The 27,095-nt window shown below is 41.8% G+C and overlaps 1 protein-coding gene and 1 long non-coding RNA gene across 5 annotated transcripts in view; both read left to right on the top strand.

Annotated features, from left to right (window-relative positions):
- slc1a2b (solute carrier family 1 member 2b) overlaps positions 1–26,759 on the top strand; it is a 31,708-nt gene extending 4,949 nt beyond the window's left edge. The window contains exons 1-11 of one of the 4 annotated variants that reach the window (XM_037766750.1): positions 10,491–10,756; positions 13,849–13,988; positions 15,670–15,822; positions 16,225–16,475; positions 16,867–17,014; positions 18,127–18,253; positions 18,440–18,673; positions 18,757–18,951; positions 19,727–19,861; positions 19,966–20,230; positions 22,523–22,594. In XM_037766750.1, coding sequence (XP_037622678.1) covers positions 10,719–10,756; positions 13,849–13,988; positions 15,670–15,822; positions 16,225–16,475; positions 16,867–17,014; positions 18,127–18,253; positions 18,440–18,673; positions 18,757–18,951; positions 19,727–19,861; positions 19,966–20,230; positions 22,523–22,594 — 1,758 coding nt within the window. In that variant the 5' untranslated portion in view covers positions 10,491–10,718. Of the gene's footprint in view, positions 1–10,490; positions 10,757–13,848; positions 13,989–15,669; positions 15,823–16,224; positions 16,476–16,866; positions 17,015–18,126; positions 18,254–18,439; positions 18,674–18,756; positions 18,952–19,726; positions 19,862–19,965; positions 20,231–22,522 lie in introns of those variants that run through there. The other 3 variants (XM_037766752.1, XM_037766753.1, XM_037766751.1) reach the window with 3 other exon arrangements.
- Positions 1–27,095, top strand: part of LOC119486577 — a 341,860-nt gene that overhangs the window by 224,966 nt on the left and 89,799 nt on the right. The window lies entirely within an intron of this gene.

Here is a 27,095-nt window from a genome sequence, read left to right as displayed (position 1 = left end):
ACTCAATTCAATTTATTGTCATATAACGTCAAATCATAACAGAAGTTATCTGGAGACACTTTTCTTATAGAGCAGATCTAGACCGTACACTCTATAATTTACAGAGACCCAACATGAGATCCCCCATGAGCATGCACTAGAGCAACAAAAACTCCCCTTTACCGGGTAGAAACCTTTTCAGAAGCAGGCTCTGGTTCAAATGTTGCATATTAATAAAACAATCATATAAATAAAACCTTCAAATAGAAATAATAACATTTAAAAGATAACATGAAAAGAAAGTATACCTTAAAGTACCGATGGTTTACAATTCATACAAGCCAAATGACCTATATGTATATTAAAAAACATTAAATACATTAAATAAGAAAGAAAAAGAGAAAAAAAAATGACCCAAATACAAAATATACATAAAGTTTTATATTGTGATTTATCACTTTTGTGTTTTGCAAGCAATCCGATTGCTCTATATTTATTGTGTTACATAAATACCTGATTCTGAAATTAAGTTTTATTATAATTATGTCAAAGTACTTTCTAGTGTTGTGTGTAAAAGTGAAGTAAAACATTCAAAAGGCTGTGTAGCCAGTACAAAGTGGGATTTTTTTTGTTTGCTCCCATCTGGTAGACACAGGTCAAAGGTCATGGTCAGAGAAGCCCATACTTGTACTAATGGCCTACTAGGTGCACAAGTACACATTCCCACCTTAACTAAGATAAGAGGGTTTGGCCGACATCCTGAAACACAGAAATAAGTTCCTCTCACATGTGGACCAACTCGATCTGGTTAATTGTGGCTTTTTCTACTCCAATTTAAATGACTCAATCTGTTCCTCCTTTCAGAAGGACTCAAACATAATGAATATCACATTAACACATTAACATACTGGGTAGGGGGCCCCAGAGGGGATTGAGTCAGTGTTTACTGGTACAGTGAAGGCCTCATCCCACCCACCCCTTCACCACTGCCACTGTCCTCCTCCTCCTCCTCCTCCTCCTCCTCCCTGAAAACCCCAAACCACCCACATCCCATTGGCACCTGCTGCATCGGAATTCAGGTCAGCAGGGGGAGTCACGAAATTGCTCTGAGAGTGATTGGTAAAGGGAAGAGGGGCTGAACAAGGGGGGGGAGGGGGGGTCTCGTTCTGTTTATTCTCTTGGCACCAATGCCATTGAAAACAATCGGCCCATTGTGCATCAACAAAAGAATCATAATTAAAGCACATTAAGAGATTCGTTCAAAACAAATAGAAGACTTCATCTGAACAATTGTCACAAGATGCAGTCTGACAGATTCACACTGGTTATCAGATGAAGCTGCCTTTGGTTGATTATGACATTGCTCTTTGAACCTTATGCCTCAAAACACAGACAATAATATCTCAATATAGGATAGTTCACTTTTAGTTGAATTTAAGAGAGATGTATAATAAATGTTTGATGTGACCTTACAGAATCAAAAGAGCATTTACAATGTATACTCAGAAATGTGTTAATATTAATAGTTTCTGTTTAACTTCTTTTCAGCTTTTTGAAAAAGAATATATATATATTATGTAGGAGTTGCTGTAGCTGCTTTTCTCCTCATATCCTTCCTTTTCTAGAGTAAAGCTTTTATGACAGTTTCATAATGAGGATAATGGGAGGATCAGCGAATGGGGAATAAAGAGGGAGAGGATGAATAGAGAGAAAAAAGAGGATTTGATGATTTTCCATATGGTGACGAAGATGTAGCTAGATATCATTTAGCCATTAACCGGGACAGGAGAAGAAAAAAAGAAACACCAAAAAAGTGAATCTAAGTAAAACTAGTGTCACTTCACCCAACTCCCCTCCCCCGTCTCACCCACCTTCCTCTTCCTCTGCCCCTTTTTACTATTCCACAAATCCTCAATTAAGTGCGTAATGGGCCTCTGAGGCAGGTTTGTGTGCCTCTTTGTTCGGCTCTGGGGGATCGGCCGGCATTAATGTTCCTCTTGAGTATGTAAATAGCCCGAGCTGTGGGAGCGCTGAGCGGAGCTGCCACTTGTCCGCTTAATCGCGGAGAGCTCCATCACTTTCCGACATTTTAGGGAGCCAAAGCGGGACATGCATGAGAACTTCAGCACCCAACACAATGCCCACACTCGGAGGAGTAACCTCAGCACCCATGTCCACCTCCCACTTCTTCCGGGAAAAAAACCCTTTTTGCTCTCTCTCTCTCTCCCTCAGGGCCCTTTACCCTCACCCCCTCTTACCCCCCAAAACGGCCCTCACCCATCCTACTCCTACAGACCCCCCCGACCAATCCTCCCTCTGCATGGGTGCTGCTCCCCACGGCTCGGCCTATCCCGTCCCGACGAGCCCAGCTGATAGACCCTGCAGTCTAGTTTTGTTTACCTCACCCACTTGTCCAGCGGAACACACAACAATCCCCTTCATTGCATGTTTGTCAGCCCCCTTTTCAGAACTAAAAGAGGAGAGAGAGAGAGAGAGAGAGAGAGAGAGAGGAGGGGGGGGTTACAAAAACAAAAAAAAAGAAGGAAACAATTAAAGGGCCCCTCCTCCCCATGAACCCTGCGCTAGCTGTTTCCCAGCTCTAGGTTCTGTGAACTAACTTGGAGGCCTGTAAAGTGGCCCATTATTCTAGTAGGGGTGGCGTGTTCCAAGAGCGGCTTGCCTCAATGGCTGATGAACACAGAGAGGGTTTTGTTAGGGAGCTTTGGCTCACCACATTAAGCACTGGTTAATTAGGAGCTGCATCTATCTATCTATCTATCTATCTATCTATCTATCTATCTATCTATCTATCTGTCTGTCTATCTATCTATCTATCTATCTATCTATCTATCTATCTGTCTGTCTATCTATCTATCTATCTATCTGTCTGTCTGTCTGTCTATCTATCTATCTATCTATCTGTCTGTCTATCTATCTATGTATCTATCTGTCTGTCTATCTATATATCTATGTATCTAAAGTATCTATCTATGCAGTAGGGCTGTGTATTGGCAAGAATCTGGCGATACGATACGTGTCACGATACAGGGGTTACGATTCATTATTTTATATATATATCAGGTGATATATTTGTGATTTTTTAAATCTAATTTTAGGAGAACTGTCATAGTACAAAGAACACACTCATATGCATAAAATCTGAGTTAAAAAAGTTATTATTATCATATAGTTTTTATGCAATCAGAACAGTGCATTTGCAATTTATCACAGTTCCTGTAACATCCAACATCATGAACACTACTTTGCGAGGGCGCATACATTGAGCGGGCGCATGTCTTTGCAAATGAAATAGAGTAGCCTATTGACTAAGTTAATCTTTGCGTGTAAGCTATTAATTAAAAATCAATACAGTGTTTTTGAGAATCAATACAATATCGCAAAACTTAATATCACAATACTCGATATTTTCTTACCCCCCCTACTATGCAGTTATGTAAACTAAGATTATGAATTGATGTTGCAGCTGAAAAAGAGAAAAGATCATATTGTCTAATGTCAAGTTGAATTAATTGAGATATTTCTAGTGTGCTCAAATCAGTTTAACGTGCACTCTTACTGCTTCACTGTACAGAATCCTTTTGTATCCAGATGGATCCTGACATCACTGGGAATCCCGTCTCCTCTTACAGTAGTAGAGGATTACAGTGAACCAGGATTCCAGGGAATTTGTGTTGTATGCCTTAAATCTCGACTGAAGGGGGGGGTTTACCATCTTCTGAGCGCGCTAAGAGGAGTGTGCTCAGGGGATTTGGCTGCGACTGGGATGAAACAGCGGAGATGTGTTGAAAATGCTTTTCACCCAGAGGTTCTGATAATGATTGACTGTGACTTTAGGCAGGCTGTCATAATTAGGCGGTGGAAAAAAAGCCTAAGCGAGCACGTTCGCTCTCAATGGCATTCCAGTGCTGCGTGTGAGTGAAGAAATGTTTACATAGTTTGACAAAGTATGCAGCGAATAGTGACGTGGAAAGAAAAACAATGAAGTGAGGAGCGGCAGAGTTCCCCCTGTGGCTTTTCACGTGCAACAACAGACGGTAATAAGCAATGGGAAGATTTTCTTTTCACAGAGAAAATAACTCCTGGTTCATGTGCATATACATACAGTGGTTCTGAAAGAACAGTGTCAGTGAAGTGGTCCTGAAAGGAAAGCAGGCTTGCAGTGTTAGAGGCCTGAAACCATACAGCTTATACATCACAGGCTGAAGTTTTGCTTCAGAGAAAGAGAGAAACGGAGGGAGAGGCGGTGAAAGACAAATTGTAATGAGTAAGAGAAATGCATACTGTAGACTGTCTACTCTGTCAGCTCTGTCACACTTCGCCGCTTTTCTGATATTCTTCCCCATTGTATTCCGGTCATCCTTGATGTGATGTGTGTTCCTCGGTGCAGATACACAGACGAGGAGTGTTGCAATTAGAATAACAGAACACGGTGCATTCAGGGGACTTGATAGAAATGTGCTTACGATAACATCATCGCAGGCCATGTCTACATGTGTTGCAACATCTGTTTAAGGTAATAAACATCGCATGACGTCCAGCCAGTGGATACCATACGCCACAAGAGAACAAGAATAATTCAAACCAAGCTGTATGAAAATCGCATAATGTATGTGTAGGAATTTCTGTTGGTTGTATATATTTTTTTAGCATGATACTCCAACAGTTACCTGCAACTATGAACCTGGAAACTGTAAAAGGTGACTCTCCTTATTGGATTTAGCATTGTATACCATACTGAGTTTTAACTTGTCTTGTTTTAAACATGACTTAACACGCCCTAAAGCAACTGAACATTTTACATTGTATATCAACCTTCAGGATTTGGGGAGTCATTTGCTAGAAATGTATGTGTGTGGTCGTCCAGTTTAGCTGGTTGATGTAATGAGCTGTGTGTGTGTGTGTGTGCAGGAATGCCCTTTCTGTCATCACTGCGGGGTGGTGTGAGGAGAGCAGGGCACGGCCACACTGCTGCAGGCTGCGCTCACTCCCTGCAGACTCCAGTGTTTAATTAGTGAGAGAACATCCATCCTCCTTAGCCCTCTTATTGGCAAATCCTGAGTGAGACTGTAACCCCCCCTCACCCCACCTCCAATACCACGGGACTGGACCAACTGAGATTTATGACCGCAGACAACATTGTGTGTTTGTGTGTGTGTGTAGGCGTGCTTGCATTGCCATGTTTTGTACTCACACAAATGTGAGCGAGAGGGGTTGTTAGATAGTGTGAGTAAATGCACGTATCGTCTGCGTACGTTTAAATCTGAAAGTGCGGCAGGTGAGTCTAGTGATGTATGAAAGTTGATTTGTGCACTAATCCCATTTCACAGGGCCAGCTGCCCGACACAGATGTCAGCTCTTCATGTATCCTCAGATAATAACACAGAAGCCCCTCATCATATACTGTATACGTAGAGACAATGCTCCATCTCATTCTCCACTTCGATTGATTGCTTTAATCTGACCTCCGTCCAATCCTTTTCTCTCCGCCTTCACTTATTTTCTCATTTGTTTGCCATTCCTTTGTCTCCATCCTTACCTTCATCAGCCACACCTTCCCTTTTTCCACCCTCCCCCCTATTTCCTTCACCCTTCCCCCATACATTGTTACACATCTATCTTTATATGGCGTTGTTGCCGTTTCACCCCTCCCACCCTTCCCTCTGTCTACTATATGCCTCTCTCTCTCTCTGTCTCTCTCTCTCTCTCTCTCTCACTCTCAGCAGCAATGTGGCGGGTAGGCTATACCATAGTGGTGGTTGTAGTAGGGGGGTGGGGTGGTCCTCCTGCCTTACTGGCAGATTTAATGAGCTCCTGTGGGGATCGGACCAAAGCCATCAAAAGCTGCATGCTGCCGTATAGCCAGCTCTGTTAAACAGATGCGCCTTTGCTAATGATAGTAACATCGCTTCATATGCAGCAGGCATGAACACAGGAGAAGCTATAGGAGAAAAAGAGATGAGTGTGTTTGTAATAGGCGTGTAGCCCCTCATTGGATAGAGCAGGTCGTGGGGAAGTACAGCGGGAAAATCTCACTTGACTATGGATGATCTTCTTTTCTCCGCTGACCTTTCATCTTTGCGGCTTTAGGCAAAAGATGGGGGCTGGGATAGGGGATGCTGGTAACAAAATCCTTTTGGTTGCAGCTTTGAAGGACATCACTGAAAACAGCATCAAGAGTTAAGACTCTAAGAACATGATGGAGGAAAGACTGAGAGTTACAAAAGCTGAGACATGTAATATGAATGCTCACTTTGAATGCAAAAAAAAAAGGAGAAAAGAGGAGACTTAAAAGTGAAGAGAGAAAGACTTGACGAGTATTTGGTTCATGATTGAGTGCGCAGCTCCGGCTGTGAAGCGGGTTGTGGCTGGGTTGGATGCCATCAAATTAAATCCCTCTGCAAATATTATCCAGATGAATGGGAATCACCCAAGTCAGCCCTATAACAACCACTCCCCAGCATAATGGCCTGTTAGCACATAATTACAGTGGGACTGGTCACATCTGAGAGACCTATGCAGACTACAACAGTAGCGTCAGGATTCCCAGAGGCTCTCTCTAATGACCGCCTCATTATGGACACAAAGAGTCGTGCCAAACAAAGGGAAACCTTAGAGGATGCTGAGGGACCGGCACGTACGTACAGTATGGCTCAATCATGCGTTGCCAGGATGCTACGGATGCACCCTGATAAAATAGAATGGGAAAAATGTGATGAAAGTATACAAACAGGAGCGTTATGGCTGTTACATACAATGTGAGAAAACAAATCGCTGCACATGATGGACATGTCACCAAAATGGACACTGGTGTTCTTCAGTAGAAAAGACACACAGAAATCTGCCAAATAAGGAAGATTTGTACCCAGAGATTAATGTATGTGTGTGTGATTTCTGTCAACTCTTGTGAGGGCTCTTGGTAGCTTCAGTGCTGGAATGCAGCTTGCTAACCTTATAATCACCTTGGATCAGTTGTGGTAAAAGCAGCTCCTTCAGCACTATACAGCTCAGATCAACCTGAGCTGGGAACTGAGGCTGTGTCACTGACCGTGGTACTGAATGCCTGCCCTGCTACCACATATATCTGAAGACACATTCAAGGTAGCTCTTCATAATCACCCAAAGAATGAGGTATTACAGGTCAATAGTAGACAATACATAGTCAGAATAAAGTATTTACAACTGCAACTAATACATAAATATGATATGTAGAATTTAAGCGAACAATTTGCAAGAAGTTACACACTCATAGAATAACCAAACGCCAACGAAAAAAGGTACTCGTTTATTCTGATGGAACAGGACTGTAAATGAGCACATTGTTTCGCATGAAATATTAATGTCCTTTAGAATCACGGTTATTTGATCTCCATTCAATGATTAGCTATTTCATTCAGTACAAAAACAGTGAATGATAGCGTTGAAATAACTGAAATCTGCTCCATTTGATGCGCAGTTCCTTTGGTTCTGAGCCAGTCTTTGATCAGACTGTAGTCTCGCTCCAGGGTTCACTTGGAGGCGGTTCAAAACAGCTTTCAAGTGGACCACTGAGCGAATCAAGATGATAAAGGGTCTGGTTCACTTAAATGGACATTGCCTGTAATAATTGATATAGGGACACTCACACTTTGGATGAGTACATTCAGATTTAGTTGAGCTACATGAACATATTTTTCCATCTTTAAACATTAGAGATGACACAAGACATGAATTGACTGAGTAACTTCGTTGTTTCGCTCATTCAGCTGTTTGAGAAATGTATACTGGGAAAGCCTGTGCTCTTTGATTGTAGTTTGGTATTTGGGGTTGAATCCATGCAATGTTTTAAGGCAGCTTACCGATGGGAAAGTTTTTTTTTTGCCATGGTCCCTCTACTTATATTGTTTCTTTGGAAGTAGCACTCTTAGAGGGTCTTGTGTGTTTTGTTTTGCTGCTGAAGAACAGTAGGTTACACTGCTGCTGATGGAATAAACCAGATTTGCATGACAGTCCACGCATCTCTCCATCGCTATCTATCACTGAACGCATTCATCCCAACAACCATCTAGGGATACATAATTGAGAGGCGTAGAGTGACAAAGCTTCCCTTTATTCAGGTGCTGGAATTTATCTCCCACTTCCTATGCACGGCACAACCTGAAGTGTTTGCTGAGAGCTTCGTTTGAAGGGGGGGGGGGGCTTTTTCACAGCTCCTAGGCAGCCAGTATGTGTGAGGAGCCCATTTCTTCCCACTGCATGGCAAGTGGCTGTGAGGCCCAGAGGGGGGGGCAGATATATCCGGAGCCTGGCCCGGCTCCAGTTGTCTTTACCTCACAGTATATTGTGATGCTCCAGTCATGAGAACGGGCATCGGGCCCCTCGAGAGACCAGTGGGAAACTTGTATTCTCATTTACATCTTCCTCTGTGCTACGACCTGAATTAGACGAGTGTAACCGCACAATCGGCCGCTAATGCAAACTTGTTAATTGTTACGTAAGCGCATGTTGTGGATGGTCGAATTAGCATTGTATGGCGAGAAGCTCATTAATTATGCAGCACGGACACTAAAGAAACTCTTTTTTAGAAATGTCCTGTGAGGTTTGTTAGAAGTATTTGAATGCATAATAAATCTATGAAATGTTATTTGGTGAGGTAAAGATATAATCTGTCCATCTGCTAATCTTTCAAGCCGTAACCCATCTTTATATGGTGTGTGTGCAGGCGATGTGTGTGTGTGTGTGTTTCGCTGTGAGCTTCCTCTTTCCCCTCTTCATCCCCTTCTCTCTAAGCCGCAGAGTGTTGCTAGGACAACCCCTCGTGGTCCTCGCTGCATCGCAGCGGTCCTCAATGCCAGCACTCAGGGAACCTCCTCGCACTGGGAAGGCAGCATAAAATCGGGATAATCGCCGTCGATTATGGAACACAATGGGCTGCCGCTTCTGAAAGATTCATTCATCCTGGAAAAAGAGAGACTGTGGAGGGGTGGGGGGAAAGAGAAAGGGGTGCCTTGGTCCCTCCGCTGCTCTCCCACGGTGGGCACAGGCATGACATCAGTGGCCTGAAAGAACTGGCATTCTGGACATGCCCACTGCCCTCCTCCTCCTTGCTATACCCTTATACCCCCCCCCCCCATTCGAACCCCCACCCTCCCTTCTTTTCTCGCCCCTGCCAGTTTGGATGCGGCGCTTGGCCGGGCGAGTTGGGGCCACTGCCGCTGTTTGCGTGTGAAACAAAGCCCCTCAGAAGGAAGAGAGAGGAAGCGGAGAGCTTCACATGGTACCAGCCAAGAGCAGGGATGGCTGCCTCGGCCATCCCTCTCGCAGGCCCCTCTTTTGGCTGAGAGGTGCTGGTGTGACCCCAGTACCCCCTTCTTCCCCTAGTGTCCCTCTTACTCCCCCGTGTAACCCCTTCTTCTCTGTCCTACTCTCATCCCGAAAATACTCCCTCATCCCCCCGAGAGGGCCCTTTTCAATGAGTATGACATGTCAAGGGATTTAGGATGAGTGATTTCTCACGACACAACCTTTGCCGACAGGGACGGGATTCCTCTGGCTTTTTTGTTGTGCGGTTGGTCATTTGTTTGAAGAGGAAATAGCTTTCCAACACATTTCCCTAATTAGAATAATGTGATACTGCTCAATACGATGTGAAGTCCCATGCTGCTGGGAGACTGGAGGGAAATCAGCGTGACACCGTCCCTCACATGAATCACGTTGGCCATTTGTGCTTTGGGAGTCCAGCACTTTGGAGTTTTTTCGTTGAACAGCGGGGAAAAGTAAATCTATATATGTTGGAGTGTGTGTGACTTGATCTTATTTTGCTAGAATCTTTAAAGACAGATATATTTAAAATCATATTTATTGAGGTTATTGAGGACATTATCTCTCTCATATCTTTGAATGTAATGATTTGGAAGTGGGTGACATAACCATTTACAGAAATCTAAGGATGCCTCATAATAGAGTATATGCTCTTGAAGAGTGACATCATATGTTGTAGCGTAACTACAGAGAGCAGCAAACTCTCATCTGCTGTCCATCAGGACGACCTCAAAGCAACATTATGACATTTAACCCTTCCATCCGTCATTCCTTTGTCGCTTATTCCCGCTCAGCAAAAGAGCTACTTACAAAGCACTACTGTACTGTCCGCATTGTGCCATTAGCAGGCATCATCATGCTCATCTCCAGCAGCCTGCTGGCCTTTCCCTCGCCATCCCATATGTACTGTAGCTGGATGAGTCTGGGAGTGAGCTCTCTGGGGGGATTACAGACTCCAGAGAATGGAGGGTCTCTGAGGGATTTGACTCTTAAGCTCAGATATTGACTCCTCCCTCCACTTATTTTTATTTATTTATTTGTAGGTTTGTTAGATATGTGTGTGTGTGTGTGTGTGTGTGTGTGTGTGTGTGTGTGCCTGGTTGTGGGTGGTGGTGGTGGAGTGAGGGGGTGGGGGTTGGGGAGGGGGTGCAGACTTCAGGATGGGGCAATTCAGGTTGCTGTGGCTGTGACTGGGTCTGTCGTCTGGGCTGTGTTGACTCGGTCCTCTTTGGATGCTTTGGAAGAGCTGGTGGACAGCTGAGAGCTGCTATAGCTATCAGCAGAGCTCTGCTGTTTTGTACCTGGGACCTTACTGTGCCTGCTGATATCTGGCAACAGTTTTGGATGGAGCAGTCGTGATTCATACCGATTCCTTGTGCTGATTCACTCTTAAATACCAAAGGCTGATCTGATCCTGGTCAATGTATATAGCACTTACCTCAACTCCAACAGAAATGAAGTAAGTACTTTGCATCCCATTTGAAGTTATTGGCATAGTTACTTTCTCTCTTCATGTCTCCTTATTGATTCAATGCAAAGCAATTTAATTGTATGTAGAAGTTAAGAGTAAACATGACATGCTGTTATAATGTTAGTAAGTAAATCAGTATATAAAGTATCATCAAAAATTACAAGGGAACCTCTCTTTATTTAACTGAAAGTCAATAACATTTTGGAACATTGTAAATCTTTCAGTTTGGATTGTTTATCACCTGGGTTAGCAGGTGTTGCTTGATTAAAAACCATCATTCATTCTTTATGGCTTTCACAGTTAATCTGACTAAGCCCCCGGCCAAGATTAACCAGTTTATAAAATGATCCCATTAGAGACTGAGGAGAAGAAACTGTGTGCGTGTGTTTGGACTTTCATGTCAAATTATTTTATAGCCACAGAAACTTCTTTTACGAGTAGCTATATTAACACCTTGTTCTTCCATTTTCATATTCACAGTTTCTAAATTTAGTAATTCTCTAGAGAGAATTAATTCTAAGGCAGACAAATCAAAGGTAAACATGTTACAGCAAGGAGAATTCCCCATCCAGTGAAATAATTCTGTAACAAAGGAAAACACCTACTGATGAGAAATGGCAGTTCTCGGCTGTAGTTGATTTACTCTCTGCTGCTGTACATTTTCATCTTTCATCGGGTTGCACAAGCCCACTCTCTCATCTGTCCCCGAATTGGTGAGAGAAGCGCTAATGAGAGGATCGTGACAGGATAATTTCCGTCCTCTGTGACGTCCAGCGTCTGCTTCCTCTCTCTCTCTCTCTCTCTCTCTTGGTGCTAAAAATAATGAAACGGAGAGAAAAGTGGGAAAATTTCAATTAACAGCACTCATCACTCTTACGGAATGGGATTACATGATAATGCCGATTTCTCAGGGTTTTTATTCCTGGGGTTTTTACTAATTCATTCGGCCATCATGTGAAGTATGAAATAATGACGGCTACTGTTTGGCCTGCTGTTTGCATGTATTTTTCTGTATTTCACACTTCACTTTGAAATTAATAAGAGGAGACAGGACTGCTCCATCTGTGTGCCTGGAAGCTGACCAGGTGGTCTTCCTATATAGCCAAGCTTACAAAGCAGCAACACACAAAGCTGGGGGAGGTGTGTGTAAATGTGTGAGTCTGTATATGTGTGTGTGTGTGTGGAATTATTAGTGACTACTTACACAATAACAATAACACCATAAAGAGCCTTTGGTTGCGAGGACGTTTTCAAGAACGCCTATTGATTTGAGCTCCCCGTCTTGCCTTTGATCAACTTTCAGCTTTGAAAAAAACTTGTCAGGCAACATGATTAATATCTATGAAGTGTTCTGACTTCATAGTGAACCATGACAGGGGGGAGGGTATGAGCACAAAAAAAATCACTTCTCCATTGAGGCTTCCATTTGTGAGTTTTAGGCCATGAACCCCAGGGGTGAGGTGAAAGGTCAGAGCCACTTTATTGCGTCTTTGTGATCCATCCCAGCAGACGTTTGCAGGGCTTATTGGAGAAGAATAGAACACTAGAGACATTTCTATTTCCTCATAGACAAAAAAAAGATGTCAAACACAATTTGATAGATTATTCCCGCGACTTGTTGAGCGGTGACGATGAATGTAAAGCTCTTGTTGAACACCTGCCTAACTGGCATGTGACAGACACAGCTGGCTCTACAAACACATTCACACCTCGCCGGGGCCGCAGGAAGCTGCTCTGTGCCGCCTGTAATGGGAAATCACTTTTCATTCAACTAATTACGCTGCGTGACCGAGCTTCCTACCGTTGTAGCCTATTTGAGGTTTTTGTGTGCATCTAAATTACAGTCACACGATCCTAACAGAAAGAGGAAATGTATAAGTGGGTGCATACTTCTTAACAGGCAACATGTTTGCTCCTCCTCTCAGTAATTCAGCAAACTTTTGTCCCATCAAGTGGGCATCTGTTTCACTTTTCATCACTGTCATTAATGGATTTTTGTCTTTGGTTGGCTACACTGTGAACCAGCTCATATTTAATTGAAAACATACATAAGGGGTGATAAGTATTTAAAATTGTAATTTAATTTAACTGGGTGTGAAACTTGTATTCCGAATCCAATCTGCTTCACTGTTTGTTCTGTGGTTGTTAATGTAGTGCGTATAACAGCACTTTTTTTTTAATATTAAATTCATGCCATTTCTTTATGCATGATAAAAACGATCGTGAAAGTTTTTAATGTTACAGTTTCAGTTCCAAAGCTTGACCCAAACACAAGACACCAAGCAGACAAGTACATTTAAGGCGGGAAAACACAAACACAGGAAATAAAACCAGACAAGACTACAAACCCAAACCCAGGACCATGACAATTCAGTCAATTCACAAGTCAGTCAAATTACAAAATGTGCACAGGCCTGTAAATTCTTACAAAGCCCCAGACACTTTTTACAGCAGCCATTTTGACATGTAATTGCGGTGTAAACACAATTGTACTTGATACAATTAATTACGGTCCTTTTTAGTGTCACAGCCATTCCAGTGAGCCAGCATGCACAATACCAGAGCTCTGGCACACCTAAATGCAACAGGTCATAATAAATGTTATTCATTACACCTGTGTTTACCCTGCAATTACATGTCAAAATGTCTGCTGTGACAGGCCATATTATTATTCTATCAAAATGCAGAACTTCTTTACATAAATCGTTTTAATAAACTGACTTGAGATGTTATGTATCTGAAGCATCGCCCCCAAAGGACAGCAGCTTGTAGTCAGCTTCCATCTGTTGGATGCTATAGTAACCATGGACGGTGTTGGAGTGACAGCTTGGCAGCACACTTGAATGCTTAACATTTTTCACCATGCACTGTTTTCTTTTTAACTATATCAGAGATATGTTTTTCAGAGACATCATGCACATCCAAATGATATGATTTCTGTATTATGGTGCTGTATCCACATGATGCCTTGTTCTTTCTCACACATGGCAGAACATAACCACATGATATATACTTAATAAGGCTGTATAGTGTGTTATTTTGTAAATCACATTTCCCCTTGTTCTTTCTCTCTGTCACAGTGCCAACAGTATGCCTAAACAAGTCGAGGTGAGGATGCACGAGAGTCACCTGGAGCCCATCGAGGCCAGGCCTCAGAACAAATGTGCCAAAATGTGCTCCAAGCTGTTCAAGAACCTTCTGCTCACACTCACCGTTCTCGGTAAGTCACCCTGTTGTCGTCGGCGTATTTTCGTTTTCTCATTTCTTCCCCTAATAAAAAGCAGGGCATGCTAAAGACGGGCACCGACCACCGCTGAGCTCAGTGTTCTGTTAACTCCGAGCTGCTCGATTATGCTGCTTGCTCGTAATCTGAGGAGGAGATGCCATCTGTGCTTGCTCAGTGTACCAGACAGTAAGATGACTGGGTGTCCATGACCTTCCCCAGCTCCGTGCCACCTGTTGCTATCAAAAGCTCTCTGCTTGCTCTGGCCATCCAGACAACAGCCTCTGGTGGCGCATGAACAATATTGTGATAATGGCGGTGGCTCACTGCGCCACGGGGGGAGATTTAATGAAAAGAGGAAAGGGCACCAAAGTAGTCATGGTTATACGTCCTATATTTGTGTTATATCATTCAAACTTTGTTGTGCCTGACAGCTATGGTGGTCCTTCCAAATCTTATATCATCTAATAAGCATAGGCTGTGAATAAATGCATATAATATGTGTGTAGCCATGTATGTGCCTGCCTATCTGTGTCCCGCTTACACGGACGTGTGTTTGTGTGAGCATGTGTAATGTGTACATCTCACCCCACTTGGAAGGACTCTCATAAAAGGCGAGTGAGCCAGCGTGATCATTGATCATCTGTCACTTGGCAGATACGAGCCTGAATGGGAGCTTGCAAATGGGACCAAAGAGAAGGCACAGGAAATCAAGTGCCATCCAAAAGCATTGGGTGTGCAGAATCCACAGGAGGCTGCTAGACTGGAGGATAGATTGAAGCACAGAGGACAGCTTACAATTAAAAAAAAAGCTGGAGGGCTTTTGGTTCCAGTGTGTGTTATTAAACAACGCCTCGGCCTGTGTGATCATTGGCAGTGGTGTGGTAGCAGAGGAAGTGCAGCCCCGGGGCGGTTGGGAGGGGGTGGTGATGAAGTTTTGTGTGGCCTGAGATGGACGGACACAGAGGCCAACTATCAGGCCTGGTAGGCTGGGCTGCAGGGGGGTTAGAGCATACAGAGGTCATCTTTACTTTCGGGGGCCGAAACACTGCGTGGCAGGAAAAGAACTCTTAGCTGGAAGAGGCATATGTCAAAGGTCAACAGTGGCTTTGTTAGGGAGGGGCTGATCATTCAAATGACTGTTTTCAGGCTACTAGAGAGTGAATGGAAGCCAGAGGATAGGTAAAATAGCCACTGGATGGCTTTCATTGAATCCTTGTATTAAGTATCTTTCCTCAAAGTGAGAAATCCTCGAAAACATTTTGGGTTTGCTGAGATTACAGATGCTCCACCAGGGAATCCGACATGCTGCCTCCTCCCTACTGCTTCAAAGAGATCTGATCTTAATCCTCCATGAGCTTTACTCTCTCTCAGCAGGTTTCGGTTTTATCTTTTACAACACACTGTCCTCTTTAAGTATGTAACAGACAGCCTGTTGTACAGCTCCAAACGACTAAATTGATAGGACAGAAGTCAGTTATCAAGGCTTCTTTAAGGAGATAATCATAGCTCATTTGTTATTCCATAGATTATATCTAAGATGTTCCCATTAATGCATAATACACCCATAAGAAATGGTGTAATATCTGATTTTCTTCTCTCTAACTTCCTTTTCCAATTCCCTTCTATTTTGCCGTTTTCGCTGTTTCGCTCACTCACACTCCTCCTTGCACTTCAGGTGTGATCTTGGGAGCGGTATCAGGGATGATGCTTCGTATCGCCTCCCCGATCCACCCAGACATTGTCATGGTGATTGCTTTTCCCGGAGACATCCTGATGAGGATGCTGAAGATGTTGATCCTGCCCCTCATCATCTCCAGTTTAATCACAGGTGCAGTGTGTGACTGATCACTTATGGCAAATACATGTATTATTATAAGAGTATTTTATACATTTTACTGTGCATTTTATCTTTACACACTTGATACTACGATTGAGCAGCTCATGTTGCAGTAGAGTTTAATTACAAAGGCAAATTATTAAATTCTTCATCTACACCTTTCACTGCTGTAATACTAAAAATAGACACAATGAAAGAGCCCTGTTATTGCTGTAATCCTGATTCTGAATTCATAATTGACAGTATTTCATGCACATGCACAAACACTATTATGCAAGCCCCTATGGTCTTTGCATCCAGCCTTCATGGCCCACACTATTAAGTCAACATTTCCATTCAGTAAGTCTATAAGTAATTACCAGGTCAACACAATCTTGTTTGTTTTGGCTGCAGGTCTGGCCGGTTTGGATGCCAAATCCAGTGGTCGCCTGGGCACCAGAGCTATGGTCTACTACATGTCCACCACTATTATTGCTGCTGTCCTGGGAGTCATCCTGGTGTTACTCATCCACCCCGGCAACCCCAAACTGAAGGAGAATCTGGGCGAGGGAGAGAAAAACGACGACGTGTCCAGCTTGGATGCTTTCTTTGATCTGATCAGGAACCTGTTCCCAGAAAACTTGGTGCAGGCTTGTTTCCAACAGGTAATGGATGCTGAAGTTTGACTGTCAGCGCAGGTGCTAGACGCTTAGAAAGTCTCTCTGTGATATCTGAAAGTTGCTGTTAGTCTTGGGTGAGTGGTATCACTTAATATGGAGCATCATTTGTAGCCCAATATCAAGTTAGAGAGACTCACAAGCTTGTATGTCTGAAAATAGGTAGGCTTGTACAGAAAGAGCATTCCTTGGACTGTCTTTATATAGCCAAGTGTTTATTATTAACAGAGGAATCCAAATGCACCTTGGATTGTAAAGACACACCATAGAAGACGCATTATTGACAGTTGAGTGGCCTTGTGTCGTAGGGAACAACATATCTGATTCTGGTATTGCTCATTAAACTCAACACTAGTTTCTTTTCTTCCTTTAACTTCAGATCCAGACCGTCACAACGAAAGTAGAGGTGGCTATGGAGGACGATGTCAATGCCACCGTCATGGAGGGCCTGGTGGCTAACATTACCAAGGACCCTCAGTTCATCGTCAAAAAGACCCTGCAGTTCAAAAGTGGAATGAATGTTCTGGGTATGTAACCAACTGAAAACACTCACAGTATATGTACAATTAACATTAAACAAGACTTAAGGTGCTTTCACATCAGGGAATCTCGGCCCGGATCTGAGAACAATTTTCCCCAAAGTCCAGTTTGTTTGATTAGTGTGAACGCTCCATACCGTGCCCGAGTCCACTTGAAAAAAGGTGGTCTTGGGCACGGATCATGTCTACTCGGGTAAGGTTCAGGTGTGAAAGCCAACTGTACCAAAACACGGAGGTAGACGGCTATTTAGTAACGTTAGCAGTCAGCAAGTAGTTTTGAAAGGGCAGACTTTTTTCAACGCCGCCGGTCTCCTCCGAAATCTGTATCCATAGATATAAAACTGTTTCATATCTATGTCTGTAAGTGTCTACAGCCATGCTAGTGGCTCTGTGAGGCTGAGCTAAATGCTAAAATCAGCATGCTAACATGCTCACAATGGCAATGCTGATGACATGCTGATGTTTAGGAGGTATAATATTTTGCATGTTCACCATCTTAGTTTAGCATGTGAGCTTGCTAACATTTGCTAATTAGCACTAAACACAAAGTACATATGATGCAAATCGGCATGTCATTAGATTTGCAGGTATTTGAGCCAAAGTATGTGAAGTTAAGGGATCATCAAAGCTGTTACAATTCATCCTAAGGGGGCATCAGTGTCTGTATCAAATGTCATGGCAATTCATCCAATAGCTGGTGAGACATTTCACTCCAAGCTACAAATATGAACCTTACGGTGGCACTACAGGACAAATCAAGGGATCACCATGGATTTCTCTACTAAATGTCATCGCAATTCATCTAATAGTTGTTGAGATGTTTCAGTTTGGGCCAAAGTGGTGGACCGACCAAACAACGTTGCCATCCCTAGGGCCATGCTGCTAGCTAGCATGGCTAAAAATAAAAGCAACATTCACAGTATTACATTTACGGAATTTCACAGCAGCGAACATCTGGGCAAACCGAATGTTTTTGGCTGTAAATGTAAAACTTCTCATCTCCCAATAATAATAATAATAATCCTCTTATGCAGTAGTCATCTTCACACCTGTCCACACTGGTGTTCAAAGTTTGATACATTTATGATTTTCTGTCACAGGTCTGATTGGTTTCTTTATTGCATTTGGCATCTGCATGGGCAAGATGGGAGAGAAGGCCAAACTCATGCTTGACTTCTTCAGCATCCTCAATGAGATTGTGATGAAACTTGTCATCTTGATCATGTGGTTAGTAGCACTTTAAAATCTCATTGACTCATTTTTTGAAACAGAAATAAGTCAGAAATAACGGTTAATGCCAAGTTATTTCTCAAGTCATTACCGCATTTTAGAAGACTATGTGAAACAGAATTTGTGTCCTGACAAATTCCTCTGTATTTAAATGAATAATTAAAAGCTTTTTCATCTTGTCAGGTACTCTCCCTTCGGTATTGCCTGTCTCATCTGTGGTAAGATCATCTCCATCAAAGACCTGGAGGTGGTGGGCAGGCAGCTGGGCATGTACATGGTGACTGTGATTATTGGCCTCCTAATCCACGGAGTAATCTTCCTGCCCAGCATCTACTTTTGTATTGTCAGGAAAAATCCCTTCACCTTCTTCCTGGGCATCTTCCAGGCCTGGATCACTGCCCTGGGGACAGCCTCCAGGTCAGCATCAAAATTAGTTGTTTCTTGATATTTATACAGTTAATACAAAGTATAACCTACATGTTTCTGCTTTTTCCCTCCAGTGCTGGTACACTGCCTGTCACCTTCCGCTGTCTGGAGGAGAACTTAGGTATTGACAAAAGAGTCACTCGTTTTGTGCTCCCAGTCGGCGCCACCATCAACATGGATGGAACTGCTCTGTACGAGGCAGTTGCAGCCATCTTCATTGCCCAGATGAACGGCATCCACCTTGATCCGGGTCAGATTGTCACCGTCAGGTCAGGACACACTCGTGATAGTTTATCCTTGTACTTCAAACATATATTTTATGAGTTGATGTCATTTGCACTGTTAAAAGACTGTGTAGGAAATGTCAATATCAGTGTTCATCAATGATGAAACCTTCCATTATATTTTAGCTGGATGAAAATAGGCTTTTTAAATGGACTTAAATTTGCCTTTCTCAGTCATAACGGTAAAAATTGTAATTCCCAATATGTAAAGAGGGTTTAAATGGAGCCCTGAGGATGCAATTTGGCAAACACACTTAGCTCTTAATAAATGACGACAAACACAGCAGCAGTGTAGAGGCGTTTAACAGTGAATGGCTCAAAGCAGCAACTTTAGAGAAGACAAATAAACCACCAGGAGGAAGCGACAACATGTGCCACTGCTGTGTCTCATGCTAAGCAAATATCTGTAACTATCTTTCCTAAATGCTCTTCTGTTAATACGGTGATTCAAGGATGGTCGGCCTTCAGCTTGACATTTATGTGGCGTATCAATCCACGAAACCCTCAAATTAAACATCCCACCTCTCAATTTGAAACCTCTCTCCATGTGCGATGGAGGACCCACTCTGGTGCTCTTCAGCTGCTGCTCTTTATACAAGCACCATAGAGAATGAATGTCTTCAGCTGTAGCTGTGCAGCGTTTGCAATTTCACGTCCGTCGGTGTCTGAGGAGGGTGTGGGGGCGGGTACGGAAGATGCGGTTAGGTGCGGTGGGTTTGGAGTATGTGATTGAGTGCTGCTCTGCTGTGTCTTCATCCAGTCTGACAGCCACCCTGGCCAGTGTTGGAGCGGCCAGTATTCCCAGTGCTGGCCTGGTGACTATGCTCTTGATCCTGACCGCTGTCGGCCTGCCAACCCAAGACATCAGTCTGCTGGTTGCTGTTGACTGGCTGCTGTGAGTTTTTTGTGGTTATATTGATTCTTCCCTTTGCTCCTACGTTAGGTTTTTGTTTAACATTTGATTAAGACCATCTTTTATCCTGGTTTCTCTCTCCGCAGGGATCGATTCAGGACCTCAGTGAACGTGGTGGGTGACTCCTACGGTGCAGGCATCGTGTACCACCTGTCCAAGGCTGAGCTCGACGAGCTGGACGCGCATCAGGCCAAATCCGACGACATCGAAATGATGACAAAGACCCAGTCTTATTACGACGACATGAAGAACCACCACGAAAACAATTCCAACCAGTGCGTCTTAACCGATACCGCTACCACAACCGCTACCGCAACTGCTAACAATTCTGTCGTAGTAGATGAATGCAAGGTACCATTAATGCTTACGGACATAGAGACTTGTATTTAACCCTCCCTGTCATTGCATGCTCACACTGCACGTTTGCTTGACTCTGTTTTATTCATTGCATCTCTGTACATAATAATGTAAATACACCCACTGTTATTTTAAGACAGAAGTGAAGCACGAGAACAACAAATGCATGAGTACGTATGTATTTCATTCTTCTGGAATAGCAGCTTTTGTGTTGAACGAACGTCCAAAAATTTAAAGCGCTCTTGCCAAAATGTTTCCAAACTAAAAAAAAATGATGAGGGATGATTTATTCAATGAGGGATAAATCAGCTTCTGCTTTGTAGTTAGCCTAATCTGATGATTGTAACCTGTTGGGGGATTGGCTCTAACTCAAAAGGCAGAGCCAGATAATCCTCATCATGACCCTGAGGAATTATTTAGCAGCCCTGCCATCTATCAAAGTTCACACTACATCCATTTTCCAAAACAAAACATCTCAATAGAATAATGTGTTCCCTTTTCTGTAAGCATTTTAGTGCTCATTTTCCTTTTGTTCAGCCTAGTGTGGTTCATTCTGCCTTATCTTAAAATGTAGGTGATTTATATTTGATCAAGACGTTTATTTCCAAAGGTTCACCTGTTCCTGTAGGATTTTAAATGAGAGGGGAAGTGTTACAGCTAATTAACAGTTCATATATTCCCTACTTAGACACGTCTACACGCTGTCAGTGAGTCATTCCCGGTTAGGGTTTTTTGCATTTTGACACCAGCTATTTCCGTCCTTTGTGAGAACTGCGTTGTGAAATGGAAAGCTGTGAAGTAGCTCCCTTAATGTAAAACATAATGCACCTTGAATGCCGTCTTTGAATGTATGCTGGGCTTTTAGAATAATATATGGCAGTTCAGAGGGCTTGTTCCCTGACACACACTCCCTGGTGGGAAAGGTCTGCTGATGAGCCTATTAATTTATTAAAGGGTGAAAGGTGTTGCCTAGCAACGTTGGCAACCTGTCACACAAGTAATCTGTCCTCAGTAAAAAAAGTTATATGTTCATTTCTGAGTTACTATTTATTAAAGGACATTTACATATAAATGTGACACAAAGGCTTGCTATTTCCAGTATCCGCCATGACTAATTGTTTTTCTGTTTTCTGGTCTGTTTTGCCTGTAAATAGCGTGACTCACATTTCTAACCCTCTTTTTCAAACCGCTGTAGAGTGCTTGCAAAATAGCTTAAACCCTAACAATGCATTCATTCTGTAGTGTTTGTTCCTTGTTTTCAATGTAATCTGTCTATTTTGCATTCATTCATTCATTGTATTTTTTTTTACTTTCTTACTGCCTGTTGAGTTTTTTTGTCATCACAAATGTGTGGTCTGTTCCCAGGTCAGTAGCTCCACTCCTAGGACGACTATAAGCATGATCATCAGTGGTCGTAAAGGAGTTCCTCCATAGTTTTTGTATTGTATGTTACAAAATAGCTATGATACCTAAGACGCAGTGTTTTAAAGGGGACAAATTGTGAAAAACTCACCTTTTTCAGTGCTTTTGCAGATACATGTGTGTATCTGGAGTGCCTACCATCCCACAAACTGTGAAATAACACAACCCAGTCAGTTATTTGTGGGCTACCTAGATTAGAAAACATGTGATTCAACAAGCAGAGCTGGCTCATTAAAATATATCACCCACAGCTTGAGAACTACCTTTGCCAGGGTGCACCATATTTTTCCTTGCAAGCCAATTAGAGCAGACTGGGATTTTTCTGGAGGGGAGCTTAAAGAGACAGGCACTAAAACGGAGCGTTTCAGACAGAAAGTGAATACATGTATATTCAGACAGACAGTATGAGAAAAATAAAGTGTTTTTTGAACATTACAGCATGTAAACATGTTCTAGTAGAAACCCAAAATACAAGTATGACCCCTTAAAGGAGCATGATTTGTCCTCTTTAATTCAGTATCATCGCTACAGCACCCAAAAATTACAGAAAAGAATCCTGGCTTTACAGTCATACAATGTTTACAGTCATGTGCGTTATCTAAAAGGATTACCTCATGACACTTAAAGTCAGGACATAGCGGGATTGATTGGTGAGGTTACTTTTTTGATAGCAGCAAACAATAATTCATGCCTAATAAGCCTGATTGACCAATCAGATTGCTTGGCTGGAACTTAAGTGGAGTGGAGTACTGAATCAATAATGCAGTGTTGTTTTTTTATCCAAAGTTTGATTACAAATGAACTGTGTGTTTTTTGTCTGTGCCTTGGATCAACTGTTTAGATTTCCCTGCTAACTCCTTACAGGTAACCTCAGCCACTAACGGCTCTGCTGCGGAGTGCACGCTTGTTGAGGAGGGACCATGGAAACATGAATAATGGCAGCACAGAGATCCCCTGCTCCTGGGCTCCACAAGCTTTCCTATCTGGTGATAAAAAAGAAAAAAAAAGTCACATGAACAGAACTACTAATTGTCTTTTCTATGTAGTTTAGTTTTCATTTTTTTATTAGTCCCTTTAAAGGTTTTTGTAACTGTCTATCTGACTGATATATAATACTAATTCACTTAACCGTGAAATGATAACAGAGGTACACTTTACCTGTTAGAGCACAATTATGTCCGTATAGCAGATACTTGCACAACATACTTCAAGGCTTGGGGAGGGAAGGAAGAGAAAAAGTTAGATAGATATTCCTAGCAATACATCCTGGTTCTATACATTTATGAGGGAAGTTATAAAGATGAGAGAAGAAGTGGTGGAAGTAGTCATGACAACCAGCGTTTGTACTGAACTTCCTTGCTTTGCATCCCTGTCAGTACCATCAAAATGTGTGCGTAAGGCTGCCGCTTTTCCTCATCAGCTCAGTCTCTCATCTAAGAACATCACTTTTGATTCTCAGAGACGTTAAAGTACATCTGCCCAATATTACCCACTATCCCTGAGGTCCAGCAAACTGATGAAAGGGTAGGAGGCAGAGAGTATAAACAGGAAATCCACACTGAGCCTCATAACCTATACAAGCACAGTCACAATGGAATTATAAAGCACAAATCGTACCATGGACAACACATTTTATCCCCCTTTTGTTTTCCTTTTTTCGTCTACCGTAAAGGAAAGGGACTTTATTCTTTGTGTCACCTGTTGAGTGACATATTAAACTTGTTTGTGTGTCTGTGTGTGTGATAGAGAGAGAGAGAGAGAGAGAGCTGGAGTTAAGAACATGACCAAGTCAATTATAGGAACCAAACAGGCAGAAAATCAATTAACTCACAGAGGCCTTTGAACTGCCTCCATGACATCACTCACAACACATTTTCTGACATTTATGTCCATTTATAACTGGCTGGCACAGCAGTTGATGAATTTTCTGATGAAGCCTCACAGCTAAGAAAATCACTGCCCTAAATATGAAACTTTATACTTTCCCTCCCCCCCCCAAAAAAAAAAAATTCTTTGTGATGCCAATGAAATGAAAAGATCATGAGCGCCAAAATGATTATTGTAAAAAACAAACAATAATAAATAATTGACGTATCTGAATAATTTGAAGCACAAAAAAGAGATTATATAGAGCACAAACAAAGCCAATGAGGATCATTTTCAGTCAGCGGCATAATCAAAGTCATGCACAACATTGTTTCATGTCGACACTGATCGTATTCCGAGTTTAAATTTTGGATTATAAAAACAAAATGAGGGACAGCGGAAGATACTCAGGCGTGTATGTTTACTCTTTTACAGGGAAAAAAATGTTGTAATCCCAAAATGTTTACTTGCTCACTAGAGCTTCAAAACATTGACCTCTTAACAGCACAACTTTTGCAAGCGTTGACTCTGAAAATGGTGACAGTTTACTGCACAGGTCTTTTCTTGAAAGACAGTAATTTAAATATATGATAATAAGCTGTGAAGGGAAGTTTTCTAGCACATACAGGAAGCACACACACACATACTTCAGACAGCATTCCAGTGGTTGAATGATCCTCGACCTGCGTACTCTCTGAAAGCACAGACATGGTTATTACTGACACACAACATGAACCACCAGAACATTTTTTAAAAAAGAAGCGGAGGAAGAAGTATAGTGCAGCACTTGGCTGTCAGTCTTGGCTTGCACAAACAGAGACAGATCATTGATATAACACTCTTCCGGGAGGCATGCCAGCTTCTTGTTTAGCCAGACCTAAAAAGGTAAACAACAATATATATTTAGCCACCAGCGCTCAAGACTGTTTCTACAAACCCTAGATGCTGCAGCTGTGTGTCCATATGGGTGCAAAGACGTTTTTTTAGGAAACTCAGAATAGAACAATGGACACTTCACATGCATTATGCCAGAATGTCGCCAACTATCAGGTAATATATTCCTCTCATAGAACCAAATGGCTTAAAAAGAAAACAACGTTGGACTATACTGGCTGTTAATCTTTTTTTTTTTTTAGCCTGCATGAATGAGAGGTGAGACATCTGTGATGTGGCTGTGGATTTGATTTCTTTATCAGTATTGTGTCCTTCTCTCTCGTCTTGTTTCTTTTCTTTTGTGCTTAATGACAACCTTGCCTTGAAGATGTTCACTTCAAAAGCACACAACAACAAACGCCAATTAAAGCAACACTAGGAAACTTAACAAAACACTTAGCGCAGCACTCTGTCCTTTAGCTCCTGAAACACACTCTCAGAAGATGTCTTTCACTTTGCTTCTTTTTTTTTTAAGCTCGGCTGACAGAAGTGCGCTTTGATACAACAGAGAGCGCGCTCAGTGTTCTGTCGTACACGCTGCACAAACTGACGCACAACACACACACAAAAACAAGCACACATATAAACACACTCTTAAACCTCGAAGGTTACTACATTTATAATTGTAATCAGCGAGCTGCAGAGCACAGCACTGACACCCTAACAGGCCCTTTGAGCCTGATCGTTTGACCTTGTGATCTTCAGGAAAGGAAAAAAAAACTCTCCAGTAAGGAGACCATAGTGTCATCGATGGGGATTGAGTGTTGGACCAATATTATGTTCAAACTCACGGTTTTTAGAAGCATGAATAAAATAAAAATGATGATTATTTTTTTGCACCACTATCTTAAAAGCATGATATTTTGAAGTGCCTCCTTGCACTTTGTGTATATATTGTAGGTAACAGATGTTTTTTTTTTCTTTGTTTGTTTTGTTCCTTTTGTTTTCTTTTGGGGGGCATTGAAATGGTATATAGGAATATAGTTTCATTGCTGTGACATTTTTAATGTAATCCTCTAGAAAAAATATATCATCTATGTCCTGAGTAAAATTAGATTTTAGACAAAATGTATAGAGAGGAAATTGTGTAATAAATTGCTTGTTTTTTTATTCTCTAATAGCTGTTAACTAGTTGTTTTACTTACCTGTCACACACCAATATATAAATATCTTTCTTTTTTTTTTTTAATCTAATGTAAGCGTTTTGAATGTTTGTTCCATGAAGATATAAGCAGTGTGCATTCATTTTCATTGTACATAAATAAATATATAACTGTTCTGTTCAGTGGCGATGCAGAATTTTCCGGAAATTACAGTGATCCTGAAGCAAACGCTGTTTGCACGACGACGAGAAAGAAAGAGAGTGAGAAAGAGATAGAGTAAGAGAGCGAGGGGAAGTTTTTTGTTTTTAAAAAAGGGGACCAACATGAGATATATTTTGGTGGGAATTACTGTGATAAAGGTTGCTGAGAGACCAATAAAGGAAAAGGTCAAATTTGCCCTGTACGTAGGATAGAATGAGGAATCAAACACAGACTAGTAGTTGATTTGAGAGAAAGAACAAACAACATTAGATGCCTGTTATAGTATTGAGCAACAGTCCTCAGGTGACTCATCTGAACCATTTTGTCTTTTCAATGAAGGAAAACTGGCTTTAGTCTCAGGCATGTTTGTTTACATGGTGCATGTGCATTTAAAGCTGCAAGACATGGATATCTAGATCTTTTAGAGTCTGTGTTCACCTTGACTACATACCACCACTACACACATTTGACCTCTGACGTGCCATCAACATCATGGAGGTTTATAGAAATCCCACTTGGTAAACTGCCTTTACTCCACTTGCCTTTTTTTTTGCTTTTTACACAGAAACTATATGCACGCACAAACACCTGGAACCTGCTGAGCTAAATGGTACTGATGAAATGGAAATTGATTGACACAGTATTTTCAAACAAAGAGCCATTATATCTTCAAGCTTGTCCTTTTTTTACTGAAATGTGTCTTTTTGAAGAAACTCCTAAACAGAGCTGATAACCTGTCTCACTCCTGCCTACAATGTGCTTTCCTGATCTTACTTTTCTAGGCCTTCCCTCTTTGTAAAGCTGTTGTAATTTTGATGTAAAGGCGGAGCGTATGTGTGGAGGAGATACACTATTGAGAAAAAAAAAGACAAAAAAAGACATGAATTCTTTCCTCGGCCTATGGTATACATAAAAAATCTGTTTCTACATATCAATAAGTGTTGTACCTTTGGTGTACATATACAAATATAACTAATAAATGTTGATTCATAACTAAATGTTGGCTTTTTGACTGTGTGGTATTTTTTTTAGATCTTGTCACATAACTGTCACACACAGAAATGACAGAAACAGTTGGCACATGATAAGATCAAAGGGCCAAGACAGTATGTCATGAAAAAGTCATAGTATAGTATGCCATAAAAAAAGTTATTGTATAGTATGTCATAAAAGAGTCATAGTATTGTATGTCATAAAAGAGTCATAGTATAGTATGTCTTAAAAAACCCATAGTATAGTATGTCATAAAAAGTCACAGTATGGTATGTCATAAAACCGTCATAGCATAGTATGCCATAAAAATGTCATAGTATAGTGCCATAAAAATGTCATAG

The sequence above is a fragment of the Sebastes umbrosus genome, chromosome 4 (assembly GCF_015220745.1).
Source record: "Sebastes umbrosus isolate fSebUmb1 chromosome 4, fSebUmb1.pri, whole genome shotgun sequence".
In the NCBI taxonomy this organism is placed as follows: Eukaryota; Metazoa; Chordata; class Actinopteri; order Perciformes; family Sebastidae; genus Sebastes; species Sebastes umbrosus.
The sequence above is the reverse complement of the archived record's forward strand: the minus strand, read 5'-3'. Positions and strand labels throughout refer to the sequence as shown.